Source organism: Crocuta crocuta, unplaced genomic scaffold (genome assembly GCF_008692635.1).
Source record: "Crocuta crocuta isolate KB4526 unplaced genomic scaffold, BGI_CrCroc_1.0 scaffold236, whole genome shotgun sequence".
In the NCBI taxonomy this organism is placed as follows: domain Eukaryota; kingdom Metazoa; phylum Chordata; class Mammalia; order Carnivora; family Hyaenidae; genus Crocuta; species Crocuta crocuta.
Window position 1 is genome coordinate 1,055,809 of NW_027530998.1, and position 14,469 is coordinate 1,070,277.

The window sequence follows — 14,469 nt, forward strand, 5'->3', positions numbered from 1 at the left end:
GGAATAATGGGCACCTTCCATCCTCACGGGGCAAATGATCATTGTATAGAGAAGTACTGCTACAAAGGTGGGGCTTCAAACTCAAACTCAGGTGTCTGATGCCATAGAATCACTCTTCAGATTTACACACCATGTCCTGCATTCATTTTGCTTCAAGTGTAGTTCTTAATTGTTTGCATCACACACACACACACACACACACACACACCCCTCTCCATACCTATAGTGCTTTGCCTTAGAATCTCTGATGAAAAGTGAGTAAAGTTAATAAAGCTCCCCAGACAACCAGAGTCAACCTTCTTGTCTATTCTACCTCTTCAATCTCTCCATCACCTGTTTTCTTCCAGAGTCGGCTCTGCCACCCAAAATGGGACAAAGAATGGCAACTAGTTTCCAGGGAATTCTTGTAGCACCGTTTTTATTCTTGGTGCATCCATTTTACCATTGGATTTTCTTCATCTAAAAGTTTAAACAAAAGAAAGAATTAGAGCATAGTAAAACATAGCAATTCATGAAAAAAGGAAATTCTGTAAGTTGCGAAATGATACAAAAATAAAGGAGCAGCTTGCCACATAGGTTTATGATTTTGTTTTTTCCTCATAAAAATCTGACCATGATTCTTTAGGACTGGATTCCTTTGGGGTCAGAATGCTCCTATAGAGTACCAGAAAACCTGCAAATATGACCATAGAGGCCATGGCAAGCTGGCATTCTGGGATGCTAAGCAGTTTTGGGGACCTCAGTGCTACCAAAAAGTCATTTTTCCCCGTGCGTTGGGACTAACCATACCTGCTTACTTCTTTCTGTTGCTTCCAGCATATGCTTTCTCTGAAAGTCTGGAGCTGGGAGTGAAGAGGGACAGGATTTAAATGGGACAAAAGTCAAGGGCAGAATGAAACAGGAAGGATGATAAGATTTACTTTTTTTAAAAAATCAGGTTTTTTGACATATAATTTGGGTTTAACAAAATTCCCCATTTTAAAGTGTATTGTTCTGTGAGTCTCAACTAATGGATATAGTCTTGCAGTCTCAAGACTCCAATTGCAATCAAATATGAACAGTTTCATTGCCCCCACCCCAATCTCCATTTTACTGTTAACTCCCATCCTGCCAGTCCCTAGCAACCACTGATCTGTTTGTCACCCTTACCATTTTGCCTTTTCTGAAATGTCATGTGAATGGAGTCCTACAGTATATCATCTTTCGTTTCTGGGTTTTGCCATAATGCTTTTGAGATCCACCCAAATTATTTCATGTTTCAGTAGTTGATTCTAAGAATACCTTTTGAAGAACCTTTAAAATAAAGGTCCCTATAGTCGACCTGAATTCCAAACCTCCCATAGTGCATTAATCACATGTCTTACCAGCCTACCATGAGTTCTGTGCTTGGTTTGGCTTTGAAAGTGGGCAACTCCTACCTTCCCTACCAGTTATCTCTGAAGCTGCTAGAACAACACTCTTATAGGAAGTAAAAACCACAGCAAAGAATCAGCCTTATTTTGTTTTATTAATTAGGACTCTTTGGTTGCAGGTAGTGAAAGTCAGCTTGAACTAGATTCAGCAAAATTGTAAGGCTTGTTATAACTTTACAGGCATGGCTCAACTCTTTAACACATCAAGGGCAACTAGGCTTCCAAGTGAGCCTAGAAGCTACAACCAGGAATGGGAAGCAGGACTCAATTCTGCCTCTTGTCTCTGTGTCTCTTTGCTCCAAGAGCAAATTTATCTCTTAATTTATCTCTTCTGTACAGACAGGCTTGCTCCACATCTAATCTGGGTAGACTATGGTTTCTGCATAGTTAAATGGGGGCTCTCATGCCAGTTAAAAATTTCCAGGGAATAATCAGCCATCTTTCCCTAGTCCCGTCCACACTGAATGTTTATGTGTGTGGCTGGAGTGGGGGAGGCAGGTAGATAGAGTCAGGTAATACAAACATTGCAAAAGTGTTCATGCAGGCCCATTCAGATGATTTGAGAACAGGTTGGAGAGAGGGCCTGCAGGGAAGAGGGAATTATCGAGAGCTAATCAGGGACCATGATAGGTTCCTTTCCATTCTCCAACTTAACCATTAGCCACCATTATACTACTAGCCTGTCTTGGGCCAACAACCAGATTTTCAACTATCTATATATCCATTTTAGAGACATCTAAAAAAAAGTTTATGTAATTATTATGTTATATTGAGATCAAAGAATATACAGTAAGTTTACCTATATGGTCCTATGTTCATCTTTATCTGGTTATTTTTACTTACAGTATGAAATAATATATCACTGTAGTGGTTTGATCCTAATTCTTATGGGTACATAAACTGAAAATACTTTTATTCTTTGTTTTGCCAGAGACTAATGACTGCATTTTCTCATTCCTTATTTGGGGACTTCTTTTAGGAAAGGTTACTTTTCCCTGAAAATTAGTGACCAGCAGTTCTTCTCTGAGCCACAACTGATCAACATACAAGCATTTTCAACACAGGTAATAACAATGCCACACAATTAATAATTGCATGTGCTTACTAATTCTGATGTGCAAATCAAGACTTTGTGTAGTTTTAGCAAAAATGAGCTACATCAGTCTTGTTTCACTTTTCCCATGAAATAACACCGGAGTAACACTTAGTACCCATGGGTAAGAACAACAACAATAATAACTAACTGCTAATACTTCAGTAGTACTCTTTGTAGTGTTTTTCATTTAATCATAACAGCCCTGTGAGGTGTTATCATCTCTAACTTACTGATAGGAATCTAAAGTCACAGGGAGGTTAAGTAACTTGTCTATGGGAGTATAGTAAATAAACAAAGAGCCGAGATTTGTACCCAGAAAATCTGGTTGCCAAGTCTGTGTTCTTGACCACTACTTTATAGCACCTTACTTTACTATACTGAATCTGATACTAGCCCTTCAAAATAATTTGAAACTGTTCCAGTTGTAAAGACTTTCCTAATCTTAGTTAAATGAGTTTGTTTTGCCTAAATATTTCTGTCTCAGGGATATGAAATTATGTTTGGCTACTTTTGCCTTTCATGTAGCTGGACTGTATTTTAGTCCATTTGCAGTGGGTACAGCATCTTATTAAGGATCTACTTAAATGAGGTGCCAGTGTTGTCATCAGCCAAACAGAAGTCTGAGGGAATCATGGTAGATGCTATAAAACCCGGTGTGATGGCTCTTCTGTTCTCATCATTCATCTTCGTCAAGTGGTACTTTATGTGTCCAGAATACATGTAGTGGTGGATGGTCTGAGTAACTGAGCTTGAGGGATTGAACAGCTGAAATGTGCAGAGAGTAGAAAGATAGATATAGTCTTAAGTTGTGAACTACAACCAAGTATGATATCAACATGGGGGAACCAAGACTACTGCAAAATTCACATCTCAGGAGAGTGTTAGTTGTGATTCAAGGAAGGACATGAGATCATTGTTTTAAAACTGATGTATATATGTTTTAATTTTTGTCCCAAAAATGAAAAGACCATAGATTGTGGATGATAATAAACACAGCCCACACGTGGATCCCAAATGTTTTTCACAGACCAGCTCAGCCTTTCTTGATGACATTCTTACTTTGGAGGTGACTGAAGTTGGGGAATGATTAGAAATTGATCCAAAGTTAATTTGACCTCACTGTTGGGCTAAGAGTATGAATTTTGTTTTAATTAAGACCAAAACATGTGATCTCGAAATATGGGCCAGTGGGCCACATCAGGTCTGAGGACTGTCTGGCTTAGATGTGTCTCAGTACTTAAGCTCAGAAGTTTTGTTTTGTTCTTTTTGTTTGTGTTAATATAGTTACTTCTAATTAGGTGAATTAGAGAGTTAGGGTAGGTATTGGCAAGTGACTTTCCCATCTGAGATGGTGAGTTCCCCATGGTTCCCTGGTTTGTTTGTTTGTCTTCTCCAAATCAGGTGAATGGATAGTGACAGCATTTTTAAGTTTTATTTATTATATGAGAAACTGTTTTCATTTTAACTTTTTTAAGATGGAATTTTAGAAATGATTTCTAGCTTATTTTTGTTCCTCTACATTCCTGTGATATTTCAATATGGTCTTGAGCCTCCCTGAGATTTTCTCATGTAAGTTAATTTGATCTTTCCCATTTACGGATGTTGACATGACCTTTTGACCTCGCCTCTTTCAGAACCCTAAGGGCCATTCATTCCCACGTATGTAAAATCATAACTTCTGCATTCTCAGTGGGGAAGTCTGAGCAGTAGCTGTCATCTAGCTTCCTACTATGTGATTATTATAATGACGCCTTAGTTAGACATTACTTTAACAGATATTAAAATTTCCAGGAGGCCAGGAGGGATAGTTTTAAAAGGAGCCATTTGGATTAAAGAAGGCAATGTACTGAGAAAAGTCCTAGATGGTTCAACTTCAAACAATATAAAAAACTGAGACAATGTTTTCTTTGGCTTCTGGCCTTCATTTTTTTTGTTGTTGTTATTTCTTTCTGTTGTGGTTCATTAACTTTTATCTTTATGAAAGGATATTTTATTTGCTTACTCAAGTTGTTGAGGGGAAACCTGATAATCCTAAGAAAAACATACTAAAATTTGCCGTGTGAATTAACCAGGTGGTTGCCTTACTCAGACCGTGATCTTATCAGGCTTTGTAAACTGAGTTGGGATGGGCCCTTCAAGATATGGATGAGGTGGCTTTAAAAAACTACTAGCCAGGACAAGAAATTGCATGAACTCAGGATCAGAGGTATCTTACCCAAAGTCAACATACTGCAGTGTAGCCAGAGTGAAGTGCTCAACTCCCAACACAAGTGCAAAAATTCCATATCTCTTGCTGTTCTCTTTTGGAAGCAGACACCTGGTGGGGATCCCTGATGCTGGGCTGATCTCAGTTATAATGCAGGGGATATAGTATAAATCAAGATATCAGAGACTTCTAAGATTTGGAAGCAGGCAGCTCACCTCCATTGCCTCTGGTGAATACTATGGCCTTGAAGTGGCTCTGAGAAGCCTCCAGAACCCGAAGTGTTAAGTAATCTTACTTGCTCTGATAACTATGACTGACCACACCTCTGATAAATACTTTGACTATGCAACAGTTTGGCACTTGCTGAAGCATCAAGAGTTCCTTCAAAAGCATAGAAGTATCAATCTGGTTGGGAAAAACTACATCTAGTCCACTGGGTCCTCTCTTTTCCTGCTAAATGACTTCTTCTCCTCCTTCCCTTCAATTCCCAGGCCCCCTATGTGCTGAGAAATGAGGCCCTTCATATTAGCAGAGGAGAGAGAGGAACCATTACTACCCAGCTGCTGGACATCCGAGATGATGACAACCCACAGGATGTGGTGATCGAAGTGCTTGACCCTCCACTTCATGGCCGATTGCTCCAAACACTTCAATCCCCTGCAACCCCAATCTATCAGTTCCGGCTGGATGAACTCTCCAGGGGCCTTCTGCACTATGCTCATGATGGCTCCGATAGCGTATCTGATGTTGTGGTCTTGCAGGCCAATGATGGACATTCCTTCCCAAATATACTGTTCCATGTGAAGACCATGCCCAAGGTAGGTGTCATTCCTAGAGCTGCAATTTTCTTGCACCTAGGTGTGAAGTTTTGTTGGTATTATTTTACAGTATTCATAAAGTCAAGATGTGGATAGTTATCTATTCAAACACTTATTAACCATCTATTATGGAAATAGTTAGGACTTTCAAAGATTAATAGAACAGATTACCAAATCTCAGGGAGCACTATATATCTTGCTGGGAGGATCCTTCTCTACACAGGGGAAACTTTTGTACTTATGTTGACTTGCTGCCATAAAAAACACCTTGTCCACTGAACCTTTTGTCTCCTATCTGATCATAAGAATCAAGTACACCCCTGTCTTTATCTGCCTTTCTTCAACAGCTCATGCTATGTGAAGCTCATAGTCAGATTATTATAATGAATCTAAAAGGCTGAGTGTGCCATTCCGTTAACCCATCTGGACTAGGATGAGGAAACTCTTAGTAATCATAGGAATCCTGTCAGTTTGAGTCATTCCCATGCCACATCCATATGTTTTTGTCATATCCATGAATGTCTTTTAGTTTATTTATATTGAGAGAGAAAATGTGAGTGAGGGGGGGCCAGAGGGAGAGGGAGAGAAAGAATCCCAAGCAGGCTCCATGCTGTCAGTGTGGAGTCTGATGCAGGGCTCAAACACATGAACTGTGAGATTGTGACCTGAGGTGAACACTTAACCAACTGAACCACCCAGGAAGCCCCCACAAACACCTTTTCTGTTATTTACTTAATATTTTTCTTTGTATTCACTTATTTTTTTATTGTGGCTTCTTCATAATAAACAATGAATATGAGATTATGGGTTTAATGTAGAATTATACTTTTTTCAAAAATATGAAATTAATACATAAACATTTTAAAAAATAATCATCCATGTAGTACATAGAATGTTCTTGGATACTATTAATGGGACGGCTACCACATTTTGGGAAATACTGGGCTAATCTATGCTAGATCCAGGGGACACTTTCAAAACCATTTATTATTTGGGGTGCCTGAGTGGCTCAGTCGGTTAAGCGTCCGACTTTGGCTCAGGTCATGATCTCACGGTTCGTGGGTTCGAGCCCCGCATCGGGCTCTGTGCTGACAGCTAGCTCAGATCCTGGAGCCTGCTTCACATTCTGTGTCTCCCTCTCTCTCTGACCCTCCTCTGCTCACACTGTCTCTCTCTCTCAGAAATAAATAAAACATTAAAAAAAAAAACCATTTATTATTTGATGATATTTCACTAGGAGCTCTTTTCTATGTTATAGCAAAACTGGCTCTTTCCCATGGTGATAGATGGGAAGACTTATCATTTTTATTGAACTTTTCATTCCAAATATCAGTAGCCACTAAAGTGTCATTAATGATTAGCTGGGGAGATTGATTTGCTGAAGACAGTTTAGAAATGACTTGTCACTTTCTCACCGACGATCACTCAAAATTTGCGATGGATCCTTGTGAAGGTGAACAGCTGAATGTAACCTAGTCTGCTGGCTAGTTTCTCAGGCTGTTGTCTCATGATTTGAAGCTGCTGTAAACAGTGATGGTGGTATGAGATAGATGGGTGCAAGTGAAGGCTGATTATGAGATAGAGTTGGCAGGTAGCCATCTCGTAGCTAATCCTAATTATCACCCTCTTGCAATCGCCCTGGGACATGAGGTTTAGTTCTGAAGAGATGAAGTCTAGACAGACTCAGAAAGTATTTTTTTCTTCTTCCATGGTTTTCCTCCAAAGATTGTTACGGCATTTCAGCGGAACATTGGCAGCCACCTTTCTTACAGTGCTTTCAGTCTCCCTGTTTGGAGCTCGGTTCAGTGTATGGTGCTGTCATTTTGTATGCTGTGGCCCAAGGTTGAAGGTATCGCTAGGATTTTAGCTGCTTTGACTACCAAAACAAAACAAAGAAAACGTAATTTTAATTTGTAAATAAGGCATAAGCACCGAACTCAAGTATCATTGTAGTGCTTATAACTTGGGGTTCATGTTGTATTTATAGGGTCTGTCCCTCCCCCTTCCTCCTGCCATCACTCTGTCACCTACAGTGTTGTGCTTACCTGCCCATTAGGTGAAATAATGGCTTCTGAGCCAATGAACTGGGATAATGAAACCAGTGACCAGAGTGCCAGCATCTATCAGGATGTACTAATAAGTTTGACACTGTAATACTGATATTTTACAAATACATCCTATATTTCCTCTCAGGAATTCAAAGTACTTCTTCATATCTATTCTACTGATCCTTACAATATCTTAGTGAAGGAGGTTAGAATAGAGGCCATGTTATTCCCTCTAGAGGAAATTCTGTGGGTGGGAGGTATTTTTGTTTGTTTTGCTTCTAACCTTTATTGGGCACTAATGCTTGATATAAATTATTTCAGTTGATATTCACGGTCACTCAGGAGTATTTGTACAATTATTATCTCTAATTTTCCAGAAAAGGAAACTGGAAAAAAAAGTCTAAAAACATTTTTAACAGTTTAAAAATGTTTATTTTTCATAAAAGTGTTTAGTGCCAGGGTGCCTGGTTGGCTCAGTTGGTTAAATGGCTGACTTCTGCCCAGGTCATGATCTCATGGCTTGTGAGTTGCAGACCTTTGTCGGGCTCTGTGCTGACAACTTGGAGCCTGTAGCCTACTTCAGATTCTGTGCCTTCCTCTTTCTCTCTCTGCCCCTCCCCTGCTCCTGCTCTGTCTTTCTATCAACAATAAATAAACATTAGAAAAAAATTATTTAGTGCCAGAGCTGTAATTTCAACTCAAGTGTGTTCTGGCTCATCACATTTAATCCACATGGCTTTTTTCATTCTAGTCCGTATTTTTCAATGTTTCAGTCATATACATTCTGATCCCCCTAATGGACAGAATGGAGACAGCAATTTTGTCATTTTCTCGATGTCCTATCCAAGCAATCTGGGCAGTAAGGTTCTTGGACTCTCCCCTATGGACTCACCACATCTTGTTACAAGTGAAGCTATTTATAATCGAAAGTCTACTGGAGCCCAAGAAGAAAAAAATTGCCTCAGCTGTTAATGGCTTCCAGGAGATATATAGTCAGACATGATTGATTTCATTCTGATAGCCATTTCTGAAGATGGGCATCCAAGTCCTTATACCCTGAGACAGCCTGCGTATTAAATTTGGAGTCAGGCCAATTACTGGCTGATATCTAGCTGGTGGCTTAAGTGGAGTGGTTAAGGGGTGTAGATCTAATTCCTGGGGAATGGAAGTACAAATTAATCCCAGTGTTGTTCAGTAGAAAACTTAACCTGGTAGTACAGATGGAAAAAGAGGGAAAAAGATAGAAAAAGCAAACTTTGTGGGAGCAGGAACTATTTTAGTTTTCCTCTCTTGAGCCAGGCACATCATTTTTGTTGGATGGATAGTTAGGTGGGGGGATGTAACAGCTTGAGTGAGACTGGCTGTCATGTTCCTACCTTTGAATCCATCTCCTGTGTCAGATGTGAAGCCTTCGGGGCACCTCTGCTGATGTTAGATGGCCTATCTGGGACTAAGGGTAGGAGCTATCAGTTCCACTCTTGGTTCTCCAGTTCTACATCACTTCTCCAAACTTTTATCCTTGGCCTGGCAGTGAGGAAATTTGACTGCTACCCTCCAGGCTTACGGTGAGTTGCTGAGGAGAAAATAGACTCAGGACTGATGTTGAAACATGCTCTGTTGGGGGGAGGAGGCAAAAGAAATCAAAAAGATTAAAAGGTAATAAAGAATGCTTTGCTGAACAGGCTCTCATTAATTGGGCTACTTACCAAACCTGAGCCTGCTAGAGATATGATTTTAAAGCGATTTGCTGTCTAATAAGGGCTAAAATATGAGCAGGGAAAAGTCCTGCTTTTTGATGGGTTTCTCTCCGCTCTTGGGCTTTCAAGAAATTACTTTCTTTTCTTTAATGAAGGCATCCCTGGAAAGTCATGCCTCTTTTTCCACTTTGGCAATAAATCTGATGATCTTCCTGACCTCGTTTGTTGTTGTTTGAGCAATTTATTTTCTGCAACTGGGTAATGCTTTGATGTTAAAAGCCCCCAAGTATCAAGCTAGGAACTAGATGGAAAATTCTGTTGCTAAGAGTCCTCTTGGGCTGTTTGAACTTGGTAAGGCCCATGTGCAGCTAAAAGCCCTTGCTTTCCCTCAGTTTTCTTAAAGCTTGTTCCCCCAGTGGTTGTTTTGCAGAAATATTGTTTGATAATAAGGGTGCTTGTGACAATTATAAACATGACACAAAAATGTTAATTTTTTTGAATAAGAGTCTATCTAACGCATCAATAACTAAATCTCTACCATGCATCAGGGTTTCACCTTTTATGAACTTGCTTAACTTGTTCATTGTTTTGGCATCTTGGAAGATGCATCGCTTAGAGTGTATGCCCCAAAAAATGATTGTTGATTACAAAATTTTGTTTCTTCATAAAGTAGTTGAAATCTACATGGAGAAAAGGTTCTATATTTTTGACCCAAAGCAACAGAGTTTCTGAGGAGCATACACACTGGCAAACACAAAAACAGACCAATTATCTTTCCATCCTTGACCTGGTAAATAGCATTTAAGATTCACCTTCTATGCACCATCATATGTGATCCTGCCCCAAAATCCACAATATCCTATAAGATTGCAAATTAAGGCATAGTTTTACAGAATAAATTAGATGTTAGGATTGCTGTTAAATCCACTTATTGTCATTTTCTATTTGATTAAGTTTAAAAATCTTTTTGTTTGAATAGTTTGGCCAGGGGTTGGGGTATACTATCATTTGAGATCATTACTTATGTCCTAACATTTATTTTAGGGAGGGAAGTTTTAATTTTATTTGTGAGATTTTTCCTCCTAATGATAGAAGCTTAGGCCCTTACTTCTGGTTTACAACATTAGTATTTTTATTTACAATATAATATATAATGGCTAAACTTTATTGCCAGCATTTCTATATGCCCATTGTTCTATGAAGTGAATTAGAATTATTTAATTTAAATCACTGTTTTGACTGTGTCCCCATAATCCCTTTTTGGGATTTCATTGCTTTCTAACATGGTACCTTGAAGGACATATAAAACTTCACTAGGCAGGAGATTATTCAACTCATGATTACTTCCTTGAGTTCACAGGAATATATACATCATTGTGCAGAAAAAAAAAAAACCAACTACAAGCAGATAAAGAAATTGCAAAATGACAGAATCATGGGGAAATGAGGTTAAAATTTGTTTGGCTTTTCTGACCACTTAAGATGTAGAAAAGATGGTGTATAGCCTTTTATTCATCTCTTCTTGAATCTTCCCTGGACTCTCTCCCAGAAGAAAGGAACTGATAAAACCATCTTCATCAAAATGAGCGGAAAGAATTATACTTCTTTCCCTTAGACAGTTGTCTGTTTCTTAAGTGTTGTAAACAAATAATTCAGAAACAGAGGCATGTATATTATCTGGTTGTAAATATAAATATTATAAAAGGCCTGTCTGTGGGGTTTTAAGAGAACCACTCTAGACCCATCACTATTTCTATCCTGGGCTATGCTTCTCCTGCTTTAACATGACTCCACATCCCCTGGAGATTGTGCTTAAATACAAGCGGAAATTCATCAAACTAAAAAGCCACACAACAAAGCAAACAATCTAAAGAATAAAAAGGCAGGCTACTGAAGTGGAGAAAGTGTTTGAAACCATATATCTGATAAGGGATTAATATTTAAAATATATAAAGAACTCTACCAGCTCAATAGCATCCTCCTCCTCCTCATCATCATCCTCATCATCATCATCATGCTCCAATTAAACAGTGGGCTAAGGATCTGCATAGACCTTTCTCAAAGGAAGACATACAATGGCCAAAGGTACATGAAAAGATGCTCAACATCACTGATCATCAGGGAAATGCAAATCAAAACCACAATGATGGATGCCTGAGTGCCTCAGTTGGTTAAGCATCCAGCTCCTGTTTTTGGCTCAGGTCATGATCTCACCGTTCATGAGATCGATCCCTGTGTGGGGCTCTGCACTGACAGCTTGGAGCCTGCTTGGGATTCTCTCTTTCTCTCTCTGTCTGCCCCTCCCTTGCTTGGATGCATTTTCTCTCTCTCTCTCTCTTAATGAATAAATAAACATTGAAAAAAATAACAATGAGATATCACCTCACACCTGTTAGAATGGCTAAAATTAAAAAAAAAAGACAAAAGATAACAAATATTGGTGAGAGTATTGGGAAAAGGAACCCATTGCATCGGTGGGAATGTAAGTTGGTGGAGCCGTTCTGGAAAACAATATGGAGGTTCCTCAGAAATTAAAAACAGAACTACCATATGGATGCAGCAACTTCACTTCTGGGTATTAGGAGGAATTTAACTGAGGACCATGGGGGAGAAGAAAGGGGGAAATGGTGGGGGAGGGGGAGAGAGGCAAACCATGAGAGACTCTTGAATGCTGAGAAACAAACTGAGGACTGATGGATGTGGGGGGAGGGGGGAGATGGGCATGGAGGAGGGCACCTGTGGGGATGAGCACTGGGTGTTATATGGAAACCAATTTGACAATAAACTATTTGTAAAAAAAAAAATAAAAAAAAATAAAAAAAAATAAAAAAATAAAATAAAGTTACATAAAAAATATATATATATCCAAAGGAAATGAAATCTTTATCTCAGAGATATATGTACTCACATATTTATTGCATTCACAGTAGTCAAAGTATGGAAACAGCCTCAGTGCCTGTAGATAGGTAAATGGATAGAGAAAATGTGTTCTATATATACAATGGAATATTATATACCCTTATGGAAGAAGGAAATCCTGCCATTTGTGACAACACAGGTGAACTTGAAGAACATTATGCTAAGTAAAATAAGCCAGACACAAAAAGAAAAATTCTGCATGATCTCACTTATATTTGGAATCTAAAAAAGTTTAACTCATAAAAGCAGAGTACAATGGTGATTGCCAGGGGTGGGGTAAAAGAAATGGGGAGGTGTTAGTCAAAGGATATAGAGGTTCAGTTACAAGGGATGAATAAATTCTAGAGATTGAGTGTATAGCATGGTGGCTATACTAATAAAACTGTATCATATACTTAAAATTTGCTTGAAACTTGTTTTTAACACACACATACAGAAGTTTAGTTATGTGAGCTGGTAGATTTCTTAATTAGCTTGATTGTTATAATCATTCACAATGTATATGTATATCAAAATATCATGCTATGTAACTTAACTATATCAACTTTTGTTTATCAAGTAATATACTTCAATAAAGCTGATGAAAAAAACCACTAAAATGTAGTTCTAATTCAGAAAGTCTGAGGTGGGGTCTGAGATTCTAAACTTCTAATAAGTTTCCAGATGTTGCTGGTATCTGAATACTGACTTAAAGAAATACTGTCTCCTAAAAATTTACACTCACATAGGAAATACAGGGAATTATATCGGTGAAGTTTAGCCAAGATAAGAATGTAGTGGGAGAGAAACCTGGGGACAAGTCACAGTACTTACTTCCTTGGAATATGAAAAACCCCATTGCCTCATCAGTCCAAGAATGTGGTTCCTGCTGTATGACTGATCTCTGTAACCATGATAAAACTTAACGCAGCTGCTGCTATTAGAAAGACTGCTAGCAATTAAGACACCTGGGTCTAAGTGTATTATGTTATATGAAACACTGCTGGATTTAATAGGGCCTTTCCGCCTAGAATTCTAGGGGGAAAGGAATTCTTGGCACCTTTTGATGTTTCTGTAAATAATATGCTATATGAGTTGTGAAGGGAGAAAATTCTTGGGAGTTTGCTCTTGAGCACCAATCACAATAGAGGTACCTTTACTGCTGTTCTTCTGGGCACTATTTGACTCAGTTTCCTGGTGAGTGTAGTGAAAATAGCTATGACTGCCTCTTGTGGGGGCCAAATACTGTCGTGTCAGGTGCATAGGAATATGTGTTATCTTCTGCTCTGAATATTCCCCTCCTGGGAATAGTGTTTGTTCTGTTTATTCACATATTTGAAAGTAACAGCAATAATTTATAAAAACATCCCCTTTGAAATGCTTGATTTTAAAATATCAGATTTACTGATTTTTAAAAGTATGAAAACTGAACACAGGAAGCCTCACTAATCTCATTCTGTGCTAAATGTCAGTTATGAGGCTTTGGAAGAGGTGCACACCTTGCAAATCAGGAATGGCAGCACTTTTTAATCACATTAGCTTTAGCAATTAAAATGGTTGCCTTCTCAGGAGTGCTAAATAGGTGATTTCTTCCAGTCAGCGATTCCCAACTGTTGTTTCTAAGGCTTCACTTCCAATTAGTCATCAAGGTGTCAATTTGGCCTCTAGTGTTTCTGGAAACTGTTTCTAACTCTCCATTCCCACTGCAATGACTTTTTCATCTTCTCTCATCTGAGCCATTACAAGAATTTGTTAAATGGTTTCTACAGCCCAGACATATCCCATTTCTTAGCCCCTTCCATCTCTTGCTGATGGAAGCTTTCTAAACCCCAGAGCTGCCCATCCCCTTTCCTTCCCTGAAGACACATGTTGACTTTAAAAGGCATACATGATAAATGGAGACTTTGAGTGCAGCTTCTCCCTTCTACCTAAGAGAGTGTCCCTTTTGATTCACCTGCTCCCCTGGCTCCATAAACTCTTCTTGCCCAGACACTTGGGTATTTTATGAAGCATGCAGTGCATTGTCTCACGCCTTGCATCAGCTGGGCCCTCTGCATAGAATTCATTTCACCTCTCTCTCTTAGAAGACCCATCTTTTGGTCATTTGAGAATTAAATGATATTTCCATAGGAAAGCTTTCCTGAGCATTCTATTCTCAAAGAGGAAACCTCCTTTTCCCTTTATTCTCCCATAGCACCCTGTTCAAACTTCTAATAGTGTGTCATTTGTGATGCATCCTGATTATTTGTCTATGCGGAGATCACTAGAGTGTAAGTTCTGAGATCTAAGTCTTG

General features: G+C 38.9%; 1 protein-coding gene across 1 annotated transcript in view; it reads left to right on the top strand.

Moving 5' to 3' along the window:
- The window catches only part of FRAS1 (Fraser extracellular matrix complex subunit 1), a 423,467-nt gene that overhangs the window by 276,051 nt on the left and 132,947 nt on the right, over positions 1-14,469 (top strand). Inside the window, exons 28-29 of the mRNA XM_077770550.1 lie at positions 2,392-2,476; positions 5,206-5,532. Coding sequence (XP_077626676.1) covers positions 2,392-2,476; positions 5,206-5,532 — 412 coding nt within the window. The remainder of the gene's footprint in view (positions 1-2,391; positions 2,477-5,205; positions 5,533-14,469) is intronic.